This window comes from Salvia hispanica, chromosome 5, assembly GCF_029641045.1.
Source record: "Salvia hispanica isolate PSC_SH4W2 chromosome 5, Shi_PSC_v1, whole genome shotgun sequence".
NCBI classification, from domain to species: domain Eukaryota; kingdom Viridiplantae; phylum Streptophyta; class Magnoliopsida; order Lamiales; family Lamiaceae; genus Salvia; species Salvia hispanica.
Window position 1 is genome coordinate 1,292,208 of NC_142696.1, and position 17,104 is coordinate 1,309,311.

The following is a 17,104-nucleotide window of genomic DNA, read 5'->3' on the forward strand; positions in this document are numbered from 1 at the left end:
TAGTTGCTTTCATATATCCAACTTAAATGACTGACATTTTAAATCTTTGACCTCGAAAATATCTAGCTTTTCCTACAACACGTACATAATCAGATATTTAATATAAACAAAATTTAGAACGCGTATGTTACTTAATTTCAATAGTTGCATTTATCTAATAAGCAAATCGATGAACTTTGTAAAACAATAGTACTCTATAAATAAATTATGCATTAAATTAAATTCATAGTCATTAGTTGCTTGTAAATAAGCATTAAGTAAACCCACTCAATTAATATATAAGACACTTTTCTTATAATCAATAAATTCGAAAAATTGGAAATCACGTATGCGATCTGAATGTGTGAATTATAATGCTAAAATAAATAATTAAATATTTTAAAATATATTTATGTAGAAATCATCGAAGAAATTCGAATATTGACCGATTAACGCTACAACAAAAAAAAATTCATGGGGTTATGTTTATTATTTAATTGGCGACAATAGATAACAGAAAAATTATTGTTGCAACAAAACTTTTTCTTTTTGTTCAATTTGTTGCAACAAAACTTACGTATATTTGCAACAACAATTTTTCTTTCTTATCAAATAATAAAGTTTAAAATTAATACCTTTGGATATTATTTTAGCTTATTTATTTATGTGTTTGGGTTACTTTCTAATTACTCCTACATGATATTGTTTTTAAGTTTTTGTACAATAAACTTTTCACTTTGTCGTTTTATGTTTTCAAAACTTTATAATCTCCTTGATAATTAAGATGGCCTTTGGTGTCACTCCAAAGTCCATTAAACTTAAATTTAATACTCTACTTTGCAATTGATGGCAACCGATTTATGCTGATGCCAACATTTTTAATTGTCTTTTTATATGAAAATAGAACATGCTAAATATAATATGCATGAAAAAAGTCAGCCTACGTGATCATACATAATCATAAGGGTTGTTATAATTAGTGGGGCTTTTTTGCGTGCTGTAATTCGTGGTTGAGACTTAATTGAACTATAATTAAATCCAATTAATTAATGAATTTGCAATAAATAAGTTTAAAAAACACGTGTATGTCACTTATATATATGTTATTTGTTTGGTGGAAACTCTGAAGTTACACACTAGAATTAGTTAGGTCTAATACGTAACGCAAGATAACTGCAATTTGAAACTGCAATCCACTAAAATTAAAAATACAAGCATCCTATTTTATGAAAATTTCACTCATATTGTTTATAGTTTTGAGGGAACTATTGATCACATATATATACAATTGTCACGATTTGTAACGATGTAGTATTATTTTATCAAAATTATTCAGCTTTTACATATAATATATTGCTATTAATAAACGTTGTTTAACGAGTATTGAAGTGTCCGTTAAATAAACAATGTGCCTAGTAAAATAGAATTGATGAGGTTTTACCGAGCATCAAAAGTGCTCGCTCTTACGATCCTCGCTACTTCATCGAGCAACAATTGTTGGTAAGTAATAGCCTCTTTATGGAGTATTTCGGACGGAAAAAACATTTTGTGTGCATATTTTCTTATCTTTTGAAATAAAATCCTCATATTAGACAATGATTTTATTTTTATTAGACATAATTTATTTGTACTTCTGTTTTTAAAGCTCATTACCGTAAAATAAAAAGAAAAAAAACCATGAACTTAATTTATATCGCACAACAAATTGTTAGGTAGAGAATTTTCTTAACATGTCAAGTTCAGGTTAGATCTTATTGAGTTCGATCGTTGTCACGTTAATCCAATAATGACCAAATCCACATAATTTGCCACTCTAGCTAGGCGTACATATCTATCTAATTTTTTACTTAAATAGTTGGAAACTTATGCTATGTAACGTGTTAAAACAAAATGTCTGTAAAAACAAGGCTAGATGCATTCATGGTCATGTAAAAGGGCATTTTGAAATAAATTTATTATTGGACGGGTCATAACGTTACATGGTTAAATGCATTCATAGTCATGTAATATATTGGTTTCATGATGAGAAATGTAGTGGAATTAATGGTAATCCTAGTTCTTTATTGATAATCGTTACAAGATCATATAGTATAATAAATGTGTTCAATTAATTTACAAATATATATGGTTTGTGTCCACTCACTATTCCACTCAACCACGCTTACTAAATTTGGAGCAATTTATTAACCATACATTGTTTTCTCATTAAATGATATATACACATAGTATATTATTTTGTGTGAGAAACACACACTTAGAGAGAAAGAGAGAAACATAGATATAGTATACTCTATATATATGTGTTTGTGTGTGTCTTTGCTCATTTAACAAGACAAAAGTGAAGAAAACACAAACATATAGTTGAGAATACATATATATTTGGTGTATTGTGCATTATATAGATATAGATATAGAGAGGAATGGAGTGGAGAACTAGTTATCTTGATGTAGTTCTGGTGCCAATGGGGTTGATGATATGTATGGCGTATCATGCATGGCTGTGGCATAAGGTTCGAACACAGCCCCTCACCACCGTCATCGGAACTAATGCCCGCGGCCGTCGATTTTGGGTCTCCTCCATCATCAAGGTTCGTACCCGTTTTAATAAACGATCGAATTTAGTACTAGTATTTTTCTGATATTTCCTTCAACGAGCAATTCCGATCTCTTAATATTTGTTCTTAATCCAAGTAGTATACATTAAAATACGCTCTCACAGAGTTGCGTAGATGGTAATTAATATGGCATATTAATCAAAAATAAAATAAAATATAATTAAATTTGTATCTATTGTCATACTCGTGATTTTGCGAAAAAGAAACGTTTTTTTTTCATAAATTCATACGGTATTATGTTATATGTAAAGATGTTTTATGTAGTACTTACTTGGTTAAAAAAGAATGTGGGCTTTGAACAAATATTGTCAACATATACTAATACGAATAATGTAATTCGTACTTTAGTTATATAATTATGATTGTCCAATATCTTTGATGATTTTATTAATGTTCGCCAACTTGATCGATTTAGGCACGAACATGTATAAATATGCCCCGCATGCGTAACGAGCACGGTTGGGATCAACAATTATGTCGTGCTCGACATTTTAATAAGATAAACGGCCGAACTTCTAATGAGCTTTTTCTGAGACTTTTTTTACTAAACGGTCAAATTTCTGACAACCTTTTTTTCATACGAGCTCGGCATGTTTACTAACTCAACGATAATCTGCCGAGCTCGGTTTTTAACTAAACGGTCGAATTTCTAAACGAGATTTCTTCGAGACGAGCTTGACTCATTTAATTAACGTATTAATTTGCAGGACAACGAGAAGAAGAACATCCTCGCGGTGCAGACCCTCCGCAACACGATCATGGGGTCCACGCTGATGGCGACGACGTCGATCCTCCTGTGCTCGGCCCTGGCGGCGGTGGTGAGCAGCACGTACAGCGTGAAGAAGCCGCTGAAGGACTCGGTGTACGGCAGCCACGGCGAGCTGATGACGGCGGTGAAATACGTGATGCTCCTCCTCCTCTTCCTCTTCTCCTTCATCTGCCACTCCCTCTCCATCCGCTTCTTCAATCAGGTCAATTACCTCATCAATTGCGCCGCCGACGGCGCCATCGCGGCGGACTACGTGGCGGATCTGCTGGAGAGGGGCTTCGCGCTGAGCACGGTGGGGAATCGCCTCTTCTACGGCGCGGTGCCGCTGCTGATGTGGATTTTGGGGCCGGTGCTGGTGTTCCTCTGCTCCGTCGCGATGGTGCCGCTGCTCTATAATCTGGATTTCATCTTCGCGGCGGCCGCGGAGAAGGGGAATCGATTCAATTATGGTGTGTGATTCATTGATTATCTGCAGATTTTTGAAATAAAATTGGGGATGTTTTCATCTTTCATTTGATTTTGTGGATCATGAACCGTTTTGATGAGCAATTGATCAAAATTCATATCAAGCTAGCTGAAATCAACGAAATTCTAATGCCCTAATTTGTCATATCCTCCACCGCCGCGATCTGAAACTCTCCTCTCCTCACCGGCCGGTGGTGGCGGGAGGGGATTTAAATTAAAAGGGATATTGGCAATATCACAAAACTTTCAAAAAGTTGGGTTTTTCCCACGAACTTTAAAATTGTCAAATAATATCACGAACTTTACCCCCGGTTTGTTTTTTCCCATGAATGAAAAAATTCATGTTATTTTAATAGATTGAAGAACAATTTTGTAGGATGTGCTTCAAGAAAAACTATCTTCAAAGATCGAAAAACTTGAAGCTCTCAAAATCGTTGTCGAGAAATTACGAAAACAAATTCGTATCATAATATTATTTGTGGGAATTTTTCCATTGGTGGGAAAAAACAAACTAGGGGTAAAGTTCGTGATATTATTTTTCAATTTTAAAGTTCGTGGGAAAAATCCAACCTTTTGAAAGTTTCATGATATTACATGCCAATATCCTAAATTAAAATTATTAAATTGAAATATATTTGAATGAGTATATTTGAAAATGGGTATATACGTTCTACCGCAATAGAGTCATTTCATTTTACGCACTCATTTTAAAAAAAATAATTATAAATAGTTTAAAGTAGAGAAAAGTAAAATAAGAGAATATTATTATAATAAGACTCTTCTTTACATTATTCTCTCTCCATTTTAACTATTTAAGTATCATTTTTTCAAAAACGAGTGCAAAAAATGAAATGCATCTATTGTCGTGGAACGGATGGAGACTATTCTTCCATTTTTTTGTAATAGAGAGGTTAAGATAAAAATTTTTTTGATAAGTTTAATCTTGAATTTCAATAAATTTAATTAGCGAACAACATAATTTAAATGTAAAATTGCTAACTTTTGGTAGATGATACTAAATTTAATGTAAAATTTTTGAAATATGAGAGCAAGAAAAATACAGTAATTGAAATAGATATGAGAAATATACATTTAATTGTGGACGAAAGAAGAATGGTCAACTTTAGTATCTATAATGTAATTTTGAAGCATAATAATGAATCATAAAGAAAATTCCATTCCTACTATAAACTATTTTATAAACTAACATTTAAAATAATACAATTAATTGGAAAGAATAGTCCATTCCTACTATAGTCAATTTTATAAATTAATTAATGTAAAATAAGTAAAACAATTAAGAAAAATGCTACACCTAACAAAGCAAGGAGAGGTATTATTAAATTCCACAACCACAGTTCAAACACATCCAAAGGCAACAACACAAAATCTAGCAAACAAATCAACACAAAAATGGATAAAAACAAGTAAACAAAAGCACTTCAATCTTCATTTGTGATGACCATGATGGCCCTCCCAACCCCACATCTCCGGTCCGGCCACCCCGTTGCTGCTGAAGCTCTCCGGATTCTGGACCGCTGCTGATCCAGAATACGGAGAGCCATCGTCAGCACGGCCCCCCATCATCGGGGGAATACTGCTGCTGCTGCCACCGCTGCTGCTGTTCACGTAGTCGTGTGGCGTGGTGAGGTAGTTTTGGATAAGATGGCTCAGGCTCGATGTCAGCGAGCCCCGAGCCACCATATCCTCGGCCAGCTTCACCTTGGCTCGTAGCGCCTCCACGTCTGACCTCAGCACGCGGTTGTTCGTCGTTGAATCTTTGAATTGCTGAGTGGCTTCAGCAAGCTGTTTGAAGAGAGTTCCATTTTCACCTCTCAATTGTTCCACCTATTTACAAAAAAAATATAAGAAAATTAATTAGTCTCTTTTCAGCGCGAAAAGTAAGAATGTTGTAACACCCCTTACTCGATTAGTCAATAGATGTGGCATGCTAGATTTTAAGTTTTACTTAAAAAAAGGTTTTGACTTAGTTGACCAAATCCTTGAATTACTGAATCGTGACATCACTTACTCGATTAGTAAATAATCGAATAAGGGGTGTTGCGACTGTAGTGTGAAGTGATTGCCAAAAAAAGGAAACGGTCGCGTTTCGTCACCTGCTGTTCAAGATCTGCCAAGTGAGCTTGCTTCCTTCGTCTGGATCTTCGCGCAGACTCGCGGTTGGAGACCATCCTTTTGATGCGTTTGACATCAGCGGGGTTCGTGCTGTGGTCATAAGAGCCGGCTTCTATCTCAATGTCCTCTTCGTCCGACTGGTCATGAGACGAGCCGCTGCTGGCGCCTACTGCTTGAGTCTCCGAGCCCTTTGAGGCGTACGACGGGCTGTCAACTGAAGAAGAACACAAGAGTCAAACAGAGCAACAAGTGACAATAGGAACAAATGATCAATCAATCAGTTGGTATGAAGAAAAAAAAATATTTTAAAAAGAAAAAATAAAAAAGAAAAAGAATTAAAAAAATAAAAAAAAATAAAGCAGTTCACTTGACTCACCACATATAGACTTCCAAGGCCAAACTTGAGGCTCTGCCAACGCGTTAGGAGCAGATGTTTCCCGACGGATCTCCTGAGAATCGAGCAAGCTGTATAGTGAGGACGGAGAGAGACAAGAAAGATACGTAGTCGAATTCGCGGGAGGAGTGTACCATGGTGGTTTTTAGAGGAATAGAGAAAATCAATTTGTGTATCTTTCTTCAGAGATTCAATCTGGTAGAAATGATAAACTTATAATGTGCAGGTATATAGCTATACAAATCTCAGTAAAATAAAAGTGATCAATCATCATCAATTTGCACACTTCCAACCTATCTAACTAAATGAGTTACTTTCCTAAGTAGTAAAACTGATAAATCATCATCAATTTTCACACTCCCAACCTTGCTTTCCTAACTTAGACAAAGGGCAGATTTATGCTGTCTTAAACATGACTAACGAATCAGAATTTGAGCAAATGATACGAGACTAGAAGACAACAGGGACGAAGCACCTATATCTCGAGCACTGCATTAGATAGAGCTAAGTTCAAATCTTTCCATTTCTCTCAAGAATCTGTCTGGTGAAATGAATCAAGTGATTTTTTTTAAAGATGTTAGTAGTACTTTTTTGTATCAACATTTGAACCCATATATTTTGAATTTGTAAAGTTGAGAGATTTGGAATATTGCAACATTTAGTGCCAATGGACATATCCTAACCCCCCTTTGGCAGATCAAGATTATGTCCAACCACCTCTCTTTCTCTCTCTCCATGTGGTGTTTTCCATGCCAAATCTAACACTAAACAAACATTAGGGGCAAAAGGTACAAAAATTTGAATTTAAAAAACAAAACTCAGAATTTTGTCACCATCTAAACAAACACCAACACCATGCTCACACTGATAGCAATAATTCATACCAACCAAGATATCAAACTCCTTGCAAGAACACCATCTACTTCAAGCCCAAATATCCGAATTCGATTGATCACCAAACCATGATTGTTATCAAATCCCCCTTTTCAGTTCTTGAAATGTTCATCTCAAGAAAAGAGAAAAGATGACTCCCAACATCAACATTCAACACTATGAATTCCAAAAAGGAAAGTGCTTAATGGTTTGGAGATTCCTACTTTGAAATGACACATAAAAGCCTTATGTGGTTAAAGATCATTGCTTTCATATTGCCAAACTATACTTTAATAAAAGTTAAGACATTGACTCATAAAGAATCCAAACACCACTTTAATTGGGCACTGTTGTTTTACACACTTTTTCCCAAGTTGAACAATCAATCAAGTAATCAACCATTCATTCACACCCACATCAAAATTCATCAAATCAAACAAAACTACAACATGAAAATAAAAAAACTAGAGTATTCAATAAAGTATAGATATGACAAAACAAGTCCATCTATGATAAAAATGAAATCTTGAAACTTCCTCACTCTATATTCTTTACTTTATTGCAAAGATTTCAAAAACCCATTAATATTTTCAAGTTCCCATCACAGAAAAACTTGAGCTATGGGCAAAAACATCCAAACCATGAAAAAAGATTAAATTTTTATTTGAGGAAAAGTGAAGAACTAACCAAATTCTTGAAGGGGAAAGTGGCATGATCATCGGAGTGGTCCATGGCAAAGAGATTATAGGAATCAGAGGCTTCAAAGTGGTGGATTTTTCTGTCGTTTTCAGAGGCAAAAAGTTCTTGAAGAGCTAATTCAGATGGACTTTTCTTCATGTCGCCGCCGCAGCCATAGATTGAACTGTTCTTCAATATTGCCTTCTTGTTGTCCATTGAAATGTTATTTTTTTTTTATAAAAAAATTGGTTTTTTTTGCTCACTCACTGTTGATCTATGTGTGTGAATATGAGAGGAAGAGTGGAGAGAGAGGGAAAGGGAAGAAATGAAGAGATGGGTGTGAAGTATATAGAAAAAGGGAAGTTAGGTGGAAGTGAAAGGAGGAAGAAGCCAAAGTAGCTTTTGTTATTGAAAGAGAAAAGGTGGAAATCATTGCATGAAGTCACATTATAATGAATAGTACTTTATATTGGAGTTTACTTTTTTACCCTTGGACTTCTAACCAAGTAAGCAAATGTTCGATTGCCGAAGATTAACCTGTTCCGGTATTACTCAAGATTATACTAGTTTGTGGTTACTCAAGAATAATATAATTACAAATGAAGATAAGTTAAGACTAGTTTTATGTAACAATGTCTCAAGATTAAATATCACGTTGTCTGTATGCAACCGAACAATATATGCATGAGACACAAATTGAACTACATATTCTTGTGTAGGAGCGCAGAAAAAAATATCGGAGGACTTGTGCTATGTTCTTTTGTTTCATTAACATCGTTTTTTCTTATTCTTTCTCATTTTTAAGTTACTGTATTTGACTTTAGTTGTAACTCACTTTTATAGATTTGAATTGCAACGAAGATTGAGACATTAATCTATCAAACCGAACACTATATTCCACCTTTTTATTGTTTGTTTCTTCTACGGCCGTAACGTCATTCTAAATTCATGTATGCATGGGATGCAGAAAAAAATATTGAAGATCTTTTTCAATTTTATTAAATGCATTTTTTCTTCTGTCTCACTCAAAATTATATCACTCTTGCTGCAATTCACCCCTTAGATTTAAGTTTACAATGAAGGTCGAGGCACAATTTTTCGACAAATACACATTCTTTTACTACATTCGCGACTCATGTATCAGCTTCAAGTCTTCACTTGCCAGTTGAATTTCTGTTCGAAATGTATTAAGTAATTGGACTAAGCGATTTTACTAATAATATTTTCAACAAAAAATTGCATTAGATCCATTGTAAAATTAAAATGACTGTATTTTCCTACATAATTTATATGGAAATAGTACATACCAAATATATGGGGTGGTGGGACATATAGATCACCGACCTTTGAAAAAGTTGAAAATGTGTGTAACTAAGTTATTAACATGTTGTCACTCTCAACTTTAGGGGGTTATTTTAGGAATTTTTCATGTAATAAATTATCAATAATTTGTCTATAGTGACGAGCGTTCACTCCTCTATACATATATTTTATTTTGTTTAATGCAACACGATTTCAATATATTTTATACATTCATTTACTAAGGGAGCAATATTTATTTATTTTTTATATTTTACACCCCAAATTATATTCGGTATGAATACCTAACTATTACATCAGATGTTACATTATTAACTTATCAGGGCACCTAATATTAGGTGTTTGTGGACATTAGTGTTTAATTTTATCACAATAAATCAACTTATTACAATTTGTAGCAACATGTCATACCATTTCCTACACACATAATATAGTTATTAGTTACCTTTACCAGAATTCTACTTTCATTTCTACAATATATCAATCACTTTTATTAATTTGTACAACATATAACAGCATCAGCAATCACACAAACTGAAACTGCATTTTGCTTACATTATTCATGAGTCCCGCATCAGCAATCATCACCACTTAACACGTGTACGCCGTTGCGTGAAACGACACGCGCGCCTCTCTCTTAACACGATGCACGCACATCGAGCCGTGCGCCTTCTTCATCGGTTGCTTAATGCTCTAATCTGGTTGTAAGCACGTTGTAGAACAATCGTGAGTGCTTAAAGAGAGTTGATAAAGTAGGTAATTTTTTTCAGATTTGCAGCTTTGAGAATCCTTGTTGGTTAAGAAAAGTTATTTCAAATTTATTCTCCACCATCCAATAACTTTATAAGTGCATACGGCGGCTGCGAAACTAAATTCTTTTTCCAGTATTAACATATTTATTCTTTTTTAATTACCACATTACCCTTTTCATCTAAACGATAGTATGCTTTTACCGTTTCAGAAATAATAGGAGAAAATTAATTAGATAATAATGAAAAATTAATCACATGATAGCTTGCTTCTCAATTTGGGCCTCTTCTAAAACCCATTATTGAAGCCCAACGGTCCACATTTCTTAATTTGGGCCTTTTATTTTGGTCTTTTCAAACTATACTATATAAGAATGTGTAATAGGGAATTATGTTTAATATAAACACCTTATATAATCTACATTACATTATTATAACTACACACACACATTTATATAAAATATTGTAGGTATAACTTGCAACTGTTATCATGCCTGCAAGTAATTTTATTTTTTACTTTTTTTTTGCTTATAGTTATCTATATCTCTCGAAAATAGCTCGTGATTATCTTATAAATTACTACATCCGTCCCTGAAAATTTGTCTCATTTTTCCATTTCCGTTTGTCCCTCAAAATTTATCTCATTTCACTTTTTTACTAATTTTGGTACTGGACCTCATATTCCACTAACTCATTCCTACTCACATTTTATTATAGAGCTAATATATAAAAGTAGGACACACAATCCACTAACTTTTTCAACTCACTTTCCATTACATTTCTTAAAACTCGTGCCAGATCAAAGTGGGATAAATTTTAGGGGACGGAGGTAGTAGTTCTTTTAGTTATCTATAGTTTCACACTGTTAATTGCTAATTGGACTATTAAACAGCCTAAACTGTTTTGCCCTTAAAAAGCCCAATCCAATGCAAATAGAGGCCCCTTTCGTTTAGATTCTCACTAAATTATTATTATTACTATTATTATTATTATTATTTTTTTGTTTTTTAAATGATGGGTGAAGACTGAAAGTGAATCATAATCTCTAAAAGCGAGTACGAAGATATCGTACAGTTGAATCATCGACGACACCAAATGTCAAATTTAATGAAATTTGAAAGCTCTCATAGGCCATTGATAGAGTCGATCGACTTCTTATTCCACCTAAATTCGCCATGGAATATATTCATAACCTATTTCTTACCCACCTATACCAAATCATGAAATCATTTCAAATTTTGAAAAAAAAAAGTGAGTAAGTAGAGAACAATGGGCTGGAAATATAGTGGTGTATGGTGGCCCACATTTTGCTTTGACAAGTGTTTCCTACCTTAGCCAACCTGTCCAATTCCCGGGCAGCCACCCTTACCTCAATTATTCATAGTACTTTTATTTTACTTTGTTACATAAAAATTTATAAAGATTTGCCAATCCTACCAAAATGAAATTTAAAGAATCCCTTTACCAAGATAAAATTAAAAAGGGGGCTAATTACTACCTTTAGTAATATCTGTATTCCACTTAAATTTGGGGCTTTTCTTCCATTTTACTACTACCTATTTTGACAATAGAATACATGAATTTCAATTTTCTCTAAATTTGGCATGGAAATAATAATATATGGTATCGATTAATATGATTTATTATCATATTATATTCATCTAGTATTAAATCGTGATATTATTTTAATTGGAGGAAAGTAACTATGACTAATATAATATAATGATCCATCTAAGTTTAAAATGTGAGATTCAATCTCATAAATGAAACGAAATAGCGTCGGCAGGTTGTTATGATTCATTATCACATGATTATCCATCTATGACTAAGTTGTGTAAAGACTATTAGTCATGACTCGTTATTATATAATTATCCATCTATGTCTAGGTTGTGAAAAGGTTATGACTTATGAGTCGTAACTCATTATTATATAACTATTCATTTAGGATTAAGTTGTGACATTATTTTTAGGAATGTGATTATGACTCATTATCGTATGATTATCAATCTAAAACTAAGTTGTGACATTATTTTTAGGAATGTGATTATGACTCATTATCGTATGATTATCAATCTAAATCTAAGTTGTGACTTGTGAGATTATTTTAGTTTAAATGATGTGGCTATAACACATTGTTATATAATTATTCAGTTAGGATTAAGTACAAAATATTATACATATTTAAATTTAATATACAATATAATCTTTTAAGTCGAATAAATCCAATATATGTTATAAGATATAATCTTTCATAAGATAGCGTTTAATACTAGAATCAATATAATATTGAATTTAATAATTCAAAACGATCATAAGAGTAAAAAGTTATTTTTGTTACAAAATTCTACTTTTAATCTATAATTTGAATTTATTTACACCATTTAAACTATGCCCTTTATTCCACTTTTTCATTCAGATATGTTCCTCATTAAATATCGCATTCCACTTTTATTAATTCTGGTAATTTGCTTTTCAATGATATCTTCGAATCTCATATTTGACTCCAATAATAATTTATGCCAATCATTAATATTTTTCCCCAAATTAGAATTTGGAAAGAATAGGACCCTAATTTCACATTTAATCCCGGGCAAGCCGGGCAGCTGCCCCCCTCTCTCTCCTATATAATAAACCCCTCCATCTCTCACTATTTTCTAAACCTCTCAATACCTCTATTGTGCCAAATTTTATTATTTAAAAGAAACAAAATTCTTGTTGTTGAGATGGAGGCCAAGAAAATGCTCAACACCCTCGCCGTGGCATTCACGATCATGGCGCTCTCCGCCGCCAGCGCCGTCGCCGCCGTGGAAGCTCCGGCGCCGGCACCCACCTCCGGCGCCACCGCCTTTGTTCCCACCTTTGCCGCAGCCGTCGCTGCCGTGGCCTTTGCCTATATCTTCTAAATTACTATATTTCCTTTTTTACATTATCGTTACAATTTATTTTGTTCCCGTGTTAACTTATTATTGAATATGATGATTTTGTGGTGATTTTTGCCCTTTTTGATACTGTTTTTTTTTTTTTGTGTAGCGTTCTTTAGTATTAATGATGATTATTAGTTGTCGTCTCTATCGAATCTCGTTCGATTTATTGCATTTTATGAAATAATTACATAAACTATTAGTTGAAAAGGAATAAAATAATTTAAAGAATCATTTTTACGCATAACAAAAAGGAGATAAAAAAGAATAAGACTTTATCGATGCGCACACACTCATTAGTCTGTAGCTTTATGAAACATGATTAATAATTCAGCATTTTGTGTTACAATTTACATGAATTTCACCAAAATGTTTAGAGAGAGAGAGAGAGACAGTATTCCATTTTCTCACTTTAGAATCTAAAATTTTATCATTATGTGAATACGAGTTCCCTTTTTTATTTTAGCATGTGAATAAAAGTCTCTATTTATCATTATTATAAATGGTAAATAGGTCTCAAATTCACTGACATATCATTTAAAATTAATATAATAAAATGAGACTCTTATTCCACACTAACAAAAGTCCCGATTTATTATTACGTAAATGATAAAGAGAATTAATATAAAATCAAATGAGACTCTTATTCCACACTAAATTCCTTTCACCCATTTTATTACTCTCTCCGTCCCAGATAATTTGAGTCATTTTGATCGGGCACGGATTTTAAAAATTGTAATGAAAAGTAGGTTGAAAAAGTTAGTGGATTGTGAGTCCTACTTTATATATTAGTTTTATAACAAAATGTGAGTATGAATGAGTTAGTGGAATATGATGTCCATTATAAAAAATAATAAAAAGTGAAATAAGACAAATTTTAGGAGACGGACGGAAATGAAAAAATGAGATAAATTTGCAGGGATGGAGGTAGTAACATTTATTAGAATCCGCACCAAAAAGAAATTGGACAGGAAATACTAGTATTTATTTTCTATTAAATGTGGAGAGGTATTCTCTCTTTAGAGTGTATAATTCATCATTTATTCGGAGAATAATTATATATTTTCTATTTAGATCCATGAAAATGTGGAAAAGAAGATTATATAGATAAATAATGATATATTCGGATCATCTATAATTTTTTCATTTATTCGGATAATAATTATTTATTTTCTATGAAGATTCATGAAAATGTGGAGAGATATTCTCGCTTTTAAGTCTATAATTTCATCATTTTTTTCGGAGAATAATGAGTATATTTTTTGTTTAGATCCATGAAAATGTGGAAAAGATTATATAAATAAGATGCGTGCACCTATTCAATGACAATATTTTTAAATTAGGAAAATATCTCCATTATGACTGGTCATATAATTGACAATTTATGCTAAACAATTATTTACTTTATCATTAAATAAACGCAATATATAGTTATATACGGAGAATATTGCCTTTTGCCTCTCAAATTTATTAAATAACAAATTCCAATTCTTCCTCTAATAAGTGTCTTCCTTTGAAGACGAATTGTGTCCCCAAATTAAACATGTCCTCATTTCGAAAATCAGTATTAAAATATTTTCATAATTTTCATTTTATTCTTGTACTCGATGCAAATTCTTTACTTTTCAAAATAATAAAAGAATAAATGGAGTAAAGTTACTTGATGAAAGAGTTTCGACAACTACAAACACTTAATTTGTATAAATTACTTATTTATTTTATCATTTTATGCATAAGTACACATCTCTTTATTAGAATGCATACCTAATTATTGGGGGGCTCGGGCCCCACATAATAGGTTTAATTACCACGTATATTTTTACTTATAAATCCTTTAACATCGTCATTAAGGAACTAAATTTGGTAGATAGCAAAGAAGTGGAAAATAAATAGACATATTTCCTTAATTTCTTAAAGCTTAGCACTTAGCAGTAATTATGAAAACAAAAAAAATCTTTACTTAACATATCAAACTATCAACCACTCCATGTCCTTGATTTCCACTAATTAATCTCTATTTCGCCTCTCAATAACCACAAATAAGCCCAAAAAATGCATGAAAACACGACTTAGAGAGAGAAAGGGAAAAGATTTGTTCAAGAACATCAATCATGTAGATATTTTAGCACATGTATATACATAGGTATAAGCATGTGTGTATGTCAAAGACAACAAAAAATAAAATGGTTGGATGCTTTGTCTGTAAGCTATCAGTTGAACATGCTTAGAAGGCCCTTCAATCACTGCTACACCCCACCTCACCAATTTGTTTTTTCTTCCTTTCTTCTTTTAAACATTATCTGAAATTCGGGCCTATTCTAGCGCTTTGGTTTCGCCCTTTTAACGTTGTTAATCTCGGATTAGGAGTAAAACTAAGTGGCTATGTCGGAGATAAGCAACTTTACCTAAAGTTGGAACAAGGGGTGGTGGAAGTGTCCCTTTCGATAAAGCTAATTTAGATCATCCGTTCCAACGATCTAAAACCTGAAAGGACAGATGGTGAAAATTACATGGCAACCACTAAGAAGTCGGTTAGAAACAGCTTGGCTGCGATGCTGAGATTCTATCAAACTTGGGACGGGTTGAAGGTGAAAATGGGGTGAGACTAACTTAAAGACACAACTGAATTAACCACATAGTGAAAGAACATTGCTATCGAATAGATGTTCTCATCTATGTTTATGTAAGCAAGAAAGCAGAAGCAAGCGATCAAGTTTCTATAAAAAGGGAGCCTTACGCACTTGATAACTGGTCAAAATCACAAATCTCTATCGAGAACAATAAAAAACAGGGGCAGGAAAGGAGATAAAGAAGAGTACTGAGGGTGAGACGATCATTGTACGAGGAAACTAGTTCAGTCAAAGCCTTGGGGATTATCCAAGGGCCAACCATGCTGGAAGGGGCTTTTTCGCATTATCAGATCAGAAGCTTCTCAATAGCATCCTACGTTAGACAAGGAAACAGAATAGGCAAAATGAATACAATTATTATCAATACAAACTTGAAGGTCTTATCGCAGCAGAAATTAGGCCTCATACCTTCAACTGCTGTATTTGAGATTTCAATTGGCTTCCCTCGTTGCTGGTGACAGAACAAGCAATGACTGGCCTGGTCACTCCACACGCTCGGCCCAGAGCTTGCTTGGATGGAACAAAAACATACGGCACATTCTGCAGACACAATCATAGTTAAGCATAGTGCTGCAAAAGAATACAATGCTCTATTTGTCCACGCAACAGTTTTTTTTCGCCATGGGAAATAGGACAGTGAGAACAACCGAGAAATACAAATACTGAGAACCAGCAGACCGATTATATAATTCTACGAAGAATATAGCTTTTATTCATCATAAAAATTATCTGTAACAATCTAGAAACCTATAACAATTAAGTCTTAAATATGCTTTAGATGGCAAACAGAGGTTCTGATACATTCTCCAGATGCGATAATTATCTGTTAGTTTCGAGAACCAATATCCTAAATCTAATCGCTCGATACTACGTTACATTTCCTGCAATAAAACACACACAGAAAATCACAAGTTGGGAGTCACTGCCCAATGCTATGAACAACAATTTGCAAAATTCCATCACAAAAACCACAAATTTGACAACAAAGAACTACCTTATCTTCTGCGAGAAGCGGAAGGTGAAGGAGGATTTCAAGAGGCTCAGCATCAGCTGCCATTACAACAAATTCAGAAATCCCACGGTTCAGCGTCTTCGTAGCTGTATTCAATCGACAAAAAAAGCTCAGTCACATATCAATTAGCACAGAGAAACTCAAACCCTAAGTAAAATTTAAAAAAAATCCCAAACCTTCATTGGCGCCCTTTTTGAGCTGTTTGTAGTTGGCGGCTTGCTGAACCAAATCAAGTATAGTAGCGATGAGCTGCGCATCTGCCAACGGATATGCTTTTGGATTCACCGCTTCTGCAGTCTAAAAACACACAAAATTCATCTCATGTTACATGTGCTCGAGTAGAAGAGAATTGCTTTAAAACATAAAAACAAAACATACTACTACAATCAAACATGGTGGAATTGCATTAGATACAGACAAACATACCATGGTGTGGAAGATTGAGAGTGAGGCCGCCGATTTCTGCAGCGAAATTTGGGGCTTTTTGAATTTAGGGTTTTACACTCAAACCAATTCAAATTTCAACCTAAACCCCAGCAACGAGTTTTTTTATTTTAACCTA

At 33.5% G+C, this 17,104-nt stretch overlaps 4 protein-coding genes across 4 annotated transcripts; 2 read left to right on the top strand and 2 right to left on the bottom strand.

Annotated features, from left to right (window-relative positions):
* Positions 1 to 2,231: 2,231 nt before the first annotated feature.
* Positions 2,232 to 3,880, top strand: LOC125187804 (uncharacterized). The gene is made up of 2 exons (XM_048084447.2): positions 2,232 to 2,567; positions 3,302 to 3,880. The coding sequence occupies exons 1-2, from the start codon at positions 2,400 to 2,402 to the stop codon at positions 3,818 to 3,820; spliced, it is 687 nt and encodes a 228-aa protein (XP_047940404.1). The 5' UTR covers positions 2,232 to 2,399; the 3' UTR covers positions 3,821 to 3,880.
* A 1,264-nt stretch (positions 3,881 to 5,144) lies between these two features.
* On the bottom strand, positions 5,145 to 8,269 carry LOC125190419 (basic leucine zipper 9-like). The gene is made up of 4 exons (XM_048087732.2): positions 7,919 to 8,269; positions 6,341 to 6,413; positions 5,946 to 6,178; positions 5,145 to 5,676 (listed from the first exon to the last, which is right to left on the bottom strand). Exons 1-4 carry the CDS (start codon positions 8,123 to 8,125, stop codon positions 5,278 to 5,280), a joined length of 912 nt encoding a protein of 303 aa, XP_047943689.1. The 5' UTR covers positions 8,126 to 8,269; the 3' UTR covers positions 5,145 to 5,277.
* Positions 8,270 to 12,624: 4,355 nt separating this feature from the next.
* On the top strand, positions 12,625 to 13,050 carry AGP13 (arabinogalactan protein 13). Its single transcript, XM_089057853.1, has one exon. The coding sequence runs from the start codon at positions 12,703 to 12,705 to the stop codon at positions 12,880 to 12,882; it is 180 nt and encodes a 59-aa protein (XP_088913979.1). The 5' UTR covers positions 12,625 to 12,702; the 3' UTR covers positions 12,883 to 13,050.
* Positions 13,051 to 15,614: 2,564 nt separating this feature from the next.
* Positions 15,615 to 17,104, bottom strand: LOC125187049 (uncharacterized). The gene is made up of 5 exons (XM_048083560.2): positions 16,969 to 17,104; positions 16,719 to 16,839; positions 16,525 to 16,628; positions 15,939 to 16,070; positions 15,615 to 15,843 (listed from the first exon to the last, which is right to left on the bottom strand). The coding sequence occupies exons 1-5, from the start codon at positions 16,969 to 16,971 to the stop codon at positions 15,817 to 15,819; spliced, it is 387 nt and encodes a 128-aa protein (XP_047939517.1). The 5' UTR covers positions 16,972 to 17,104; the 3' UTR covers positions 15,615 to 15,816.

Bases quoted from the DNA above. Each gene is read 5' to 3' on its own strand.
- LOC125187804 (XM_048084447.2), top strand. From the start codon at position 2,400: ATGGAGTGGAGAACTAGTTATCTTGATGTAGTTCTGGTGCCAATGGGG. The intron at 2,568-3,301 runs GTTCGTACCCGT...ATTAATTTGCAG, and splicing joins GGGTCTCCTCCATCATCAAG to GACAACGAGAAGAAGAACAT.
- LOC125190419 (XM_048087732.2), bottom strand. From the start codon at position 8,125: ATGGACAACAAGAAGGCAATATTGAAGAACAGTTCAATCTATGGCTGC. The intron at 6,414-7,918 runs GTTAGTTCTTCA...CTCGATTCTCAG, and splicing joins CTTTCCCCTTCAAGAATTTG to GAGATCCGTCGGGAAACATC. The intron at 5,677-5,945 runs GTGACGAAACGC...TTTTGTAAATAG, and splicing joins TGGCAGATCTTGAACAGCAG to GTGGAACAATTGAGAGGTGA.
- AGP13 (XM_089057853.1), top strand. From the start codon at position 12,703: ATGGAGGCCAAGAAAATGCTCAACACCCTCGCCGTGGCATTCACGATC.
- LOC125187049 (XM_048083560.2), bottom strand. The intron at 16,071-16,524 runs GTAGTTCTTTGT...TTGTGTCTGCAG, and splicing joins CGCTTCTCGCAGAAGATAAG to AATGTGCCGTATGTTTTTGT. The intron at 15,844-15,938 runs GTATGAGGCCTA...TGTCTAACGTAG, and splicing joins CTCAAATACAGCAGTTGAAG to GATGCTATTGAGAAGCTTCT.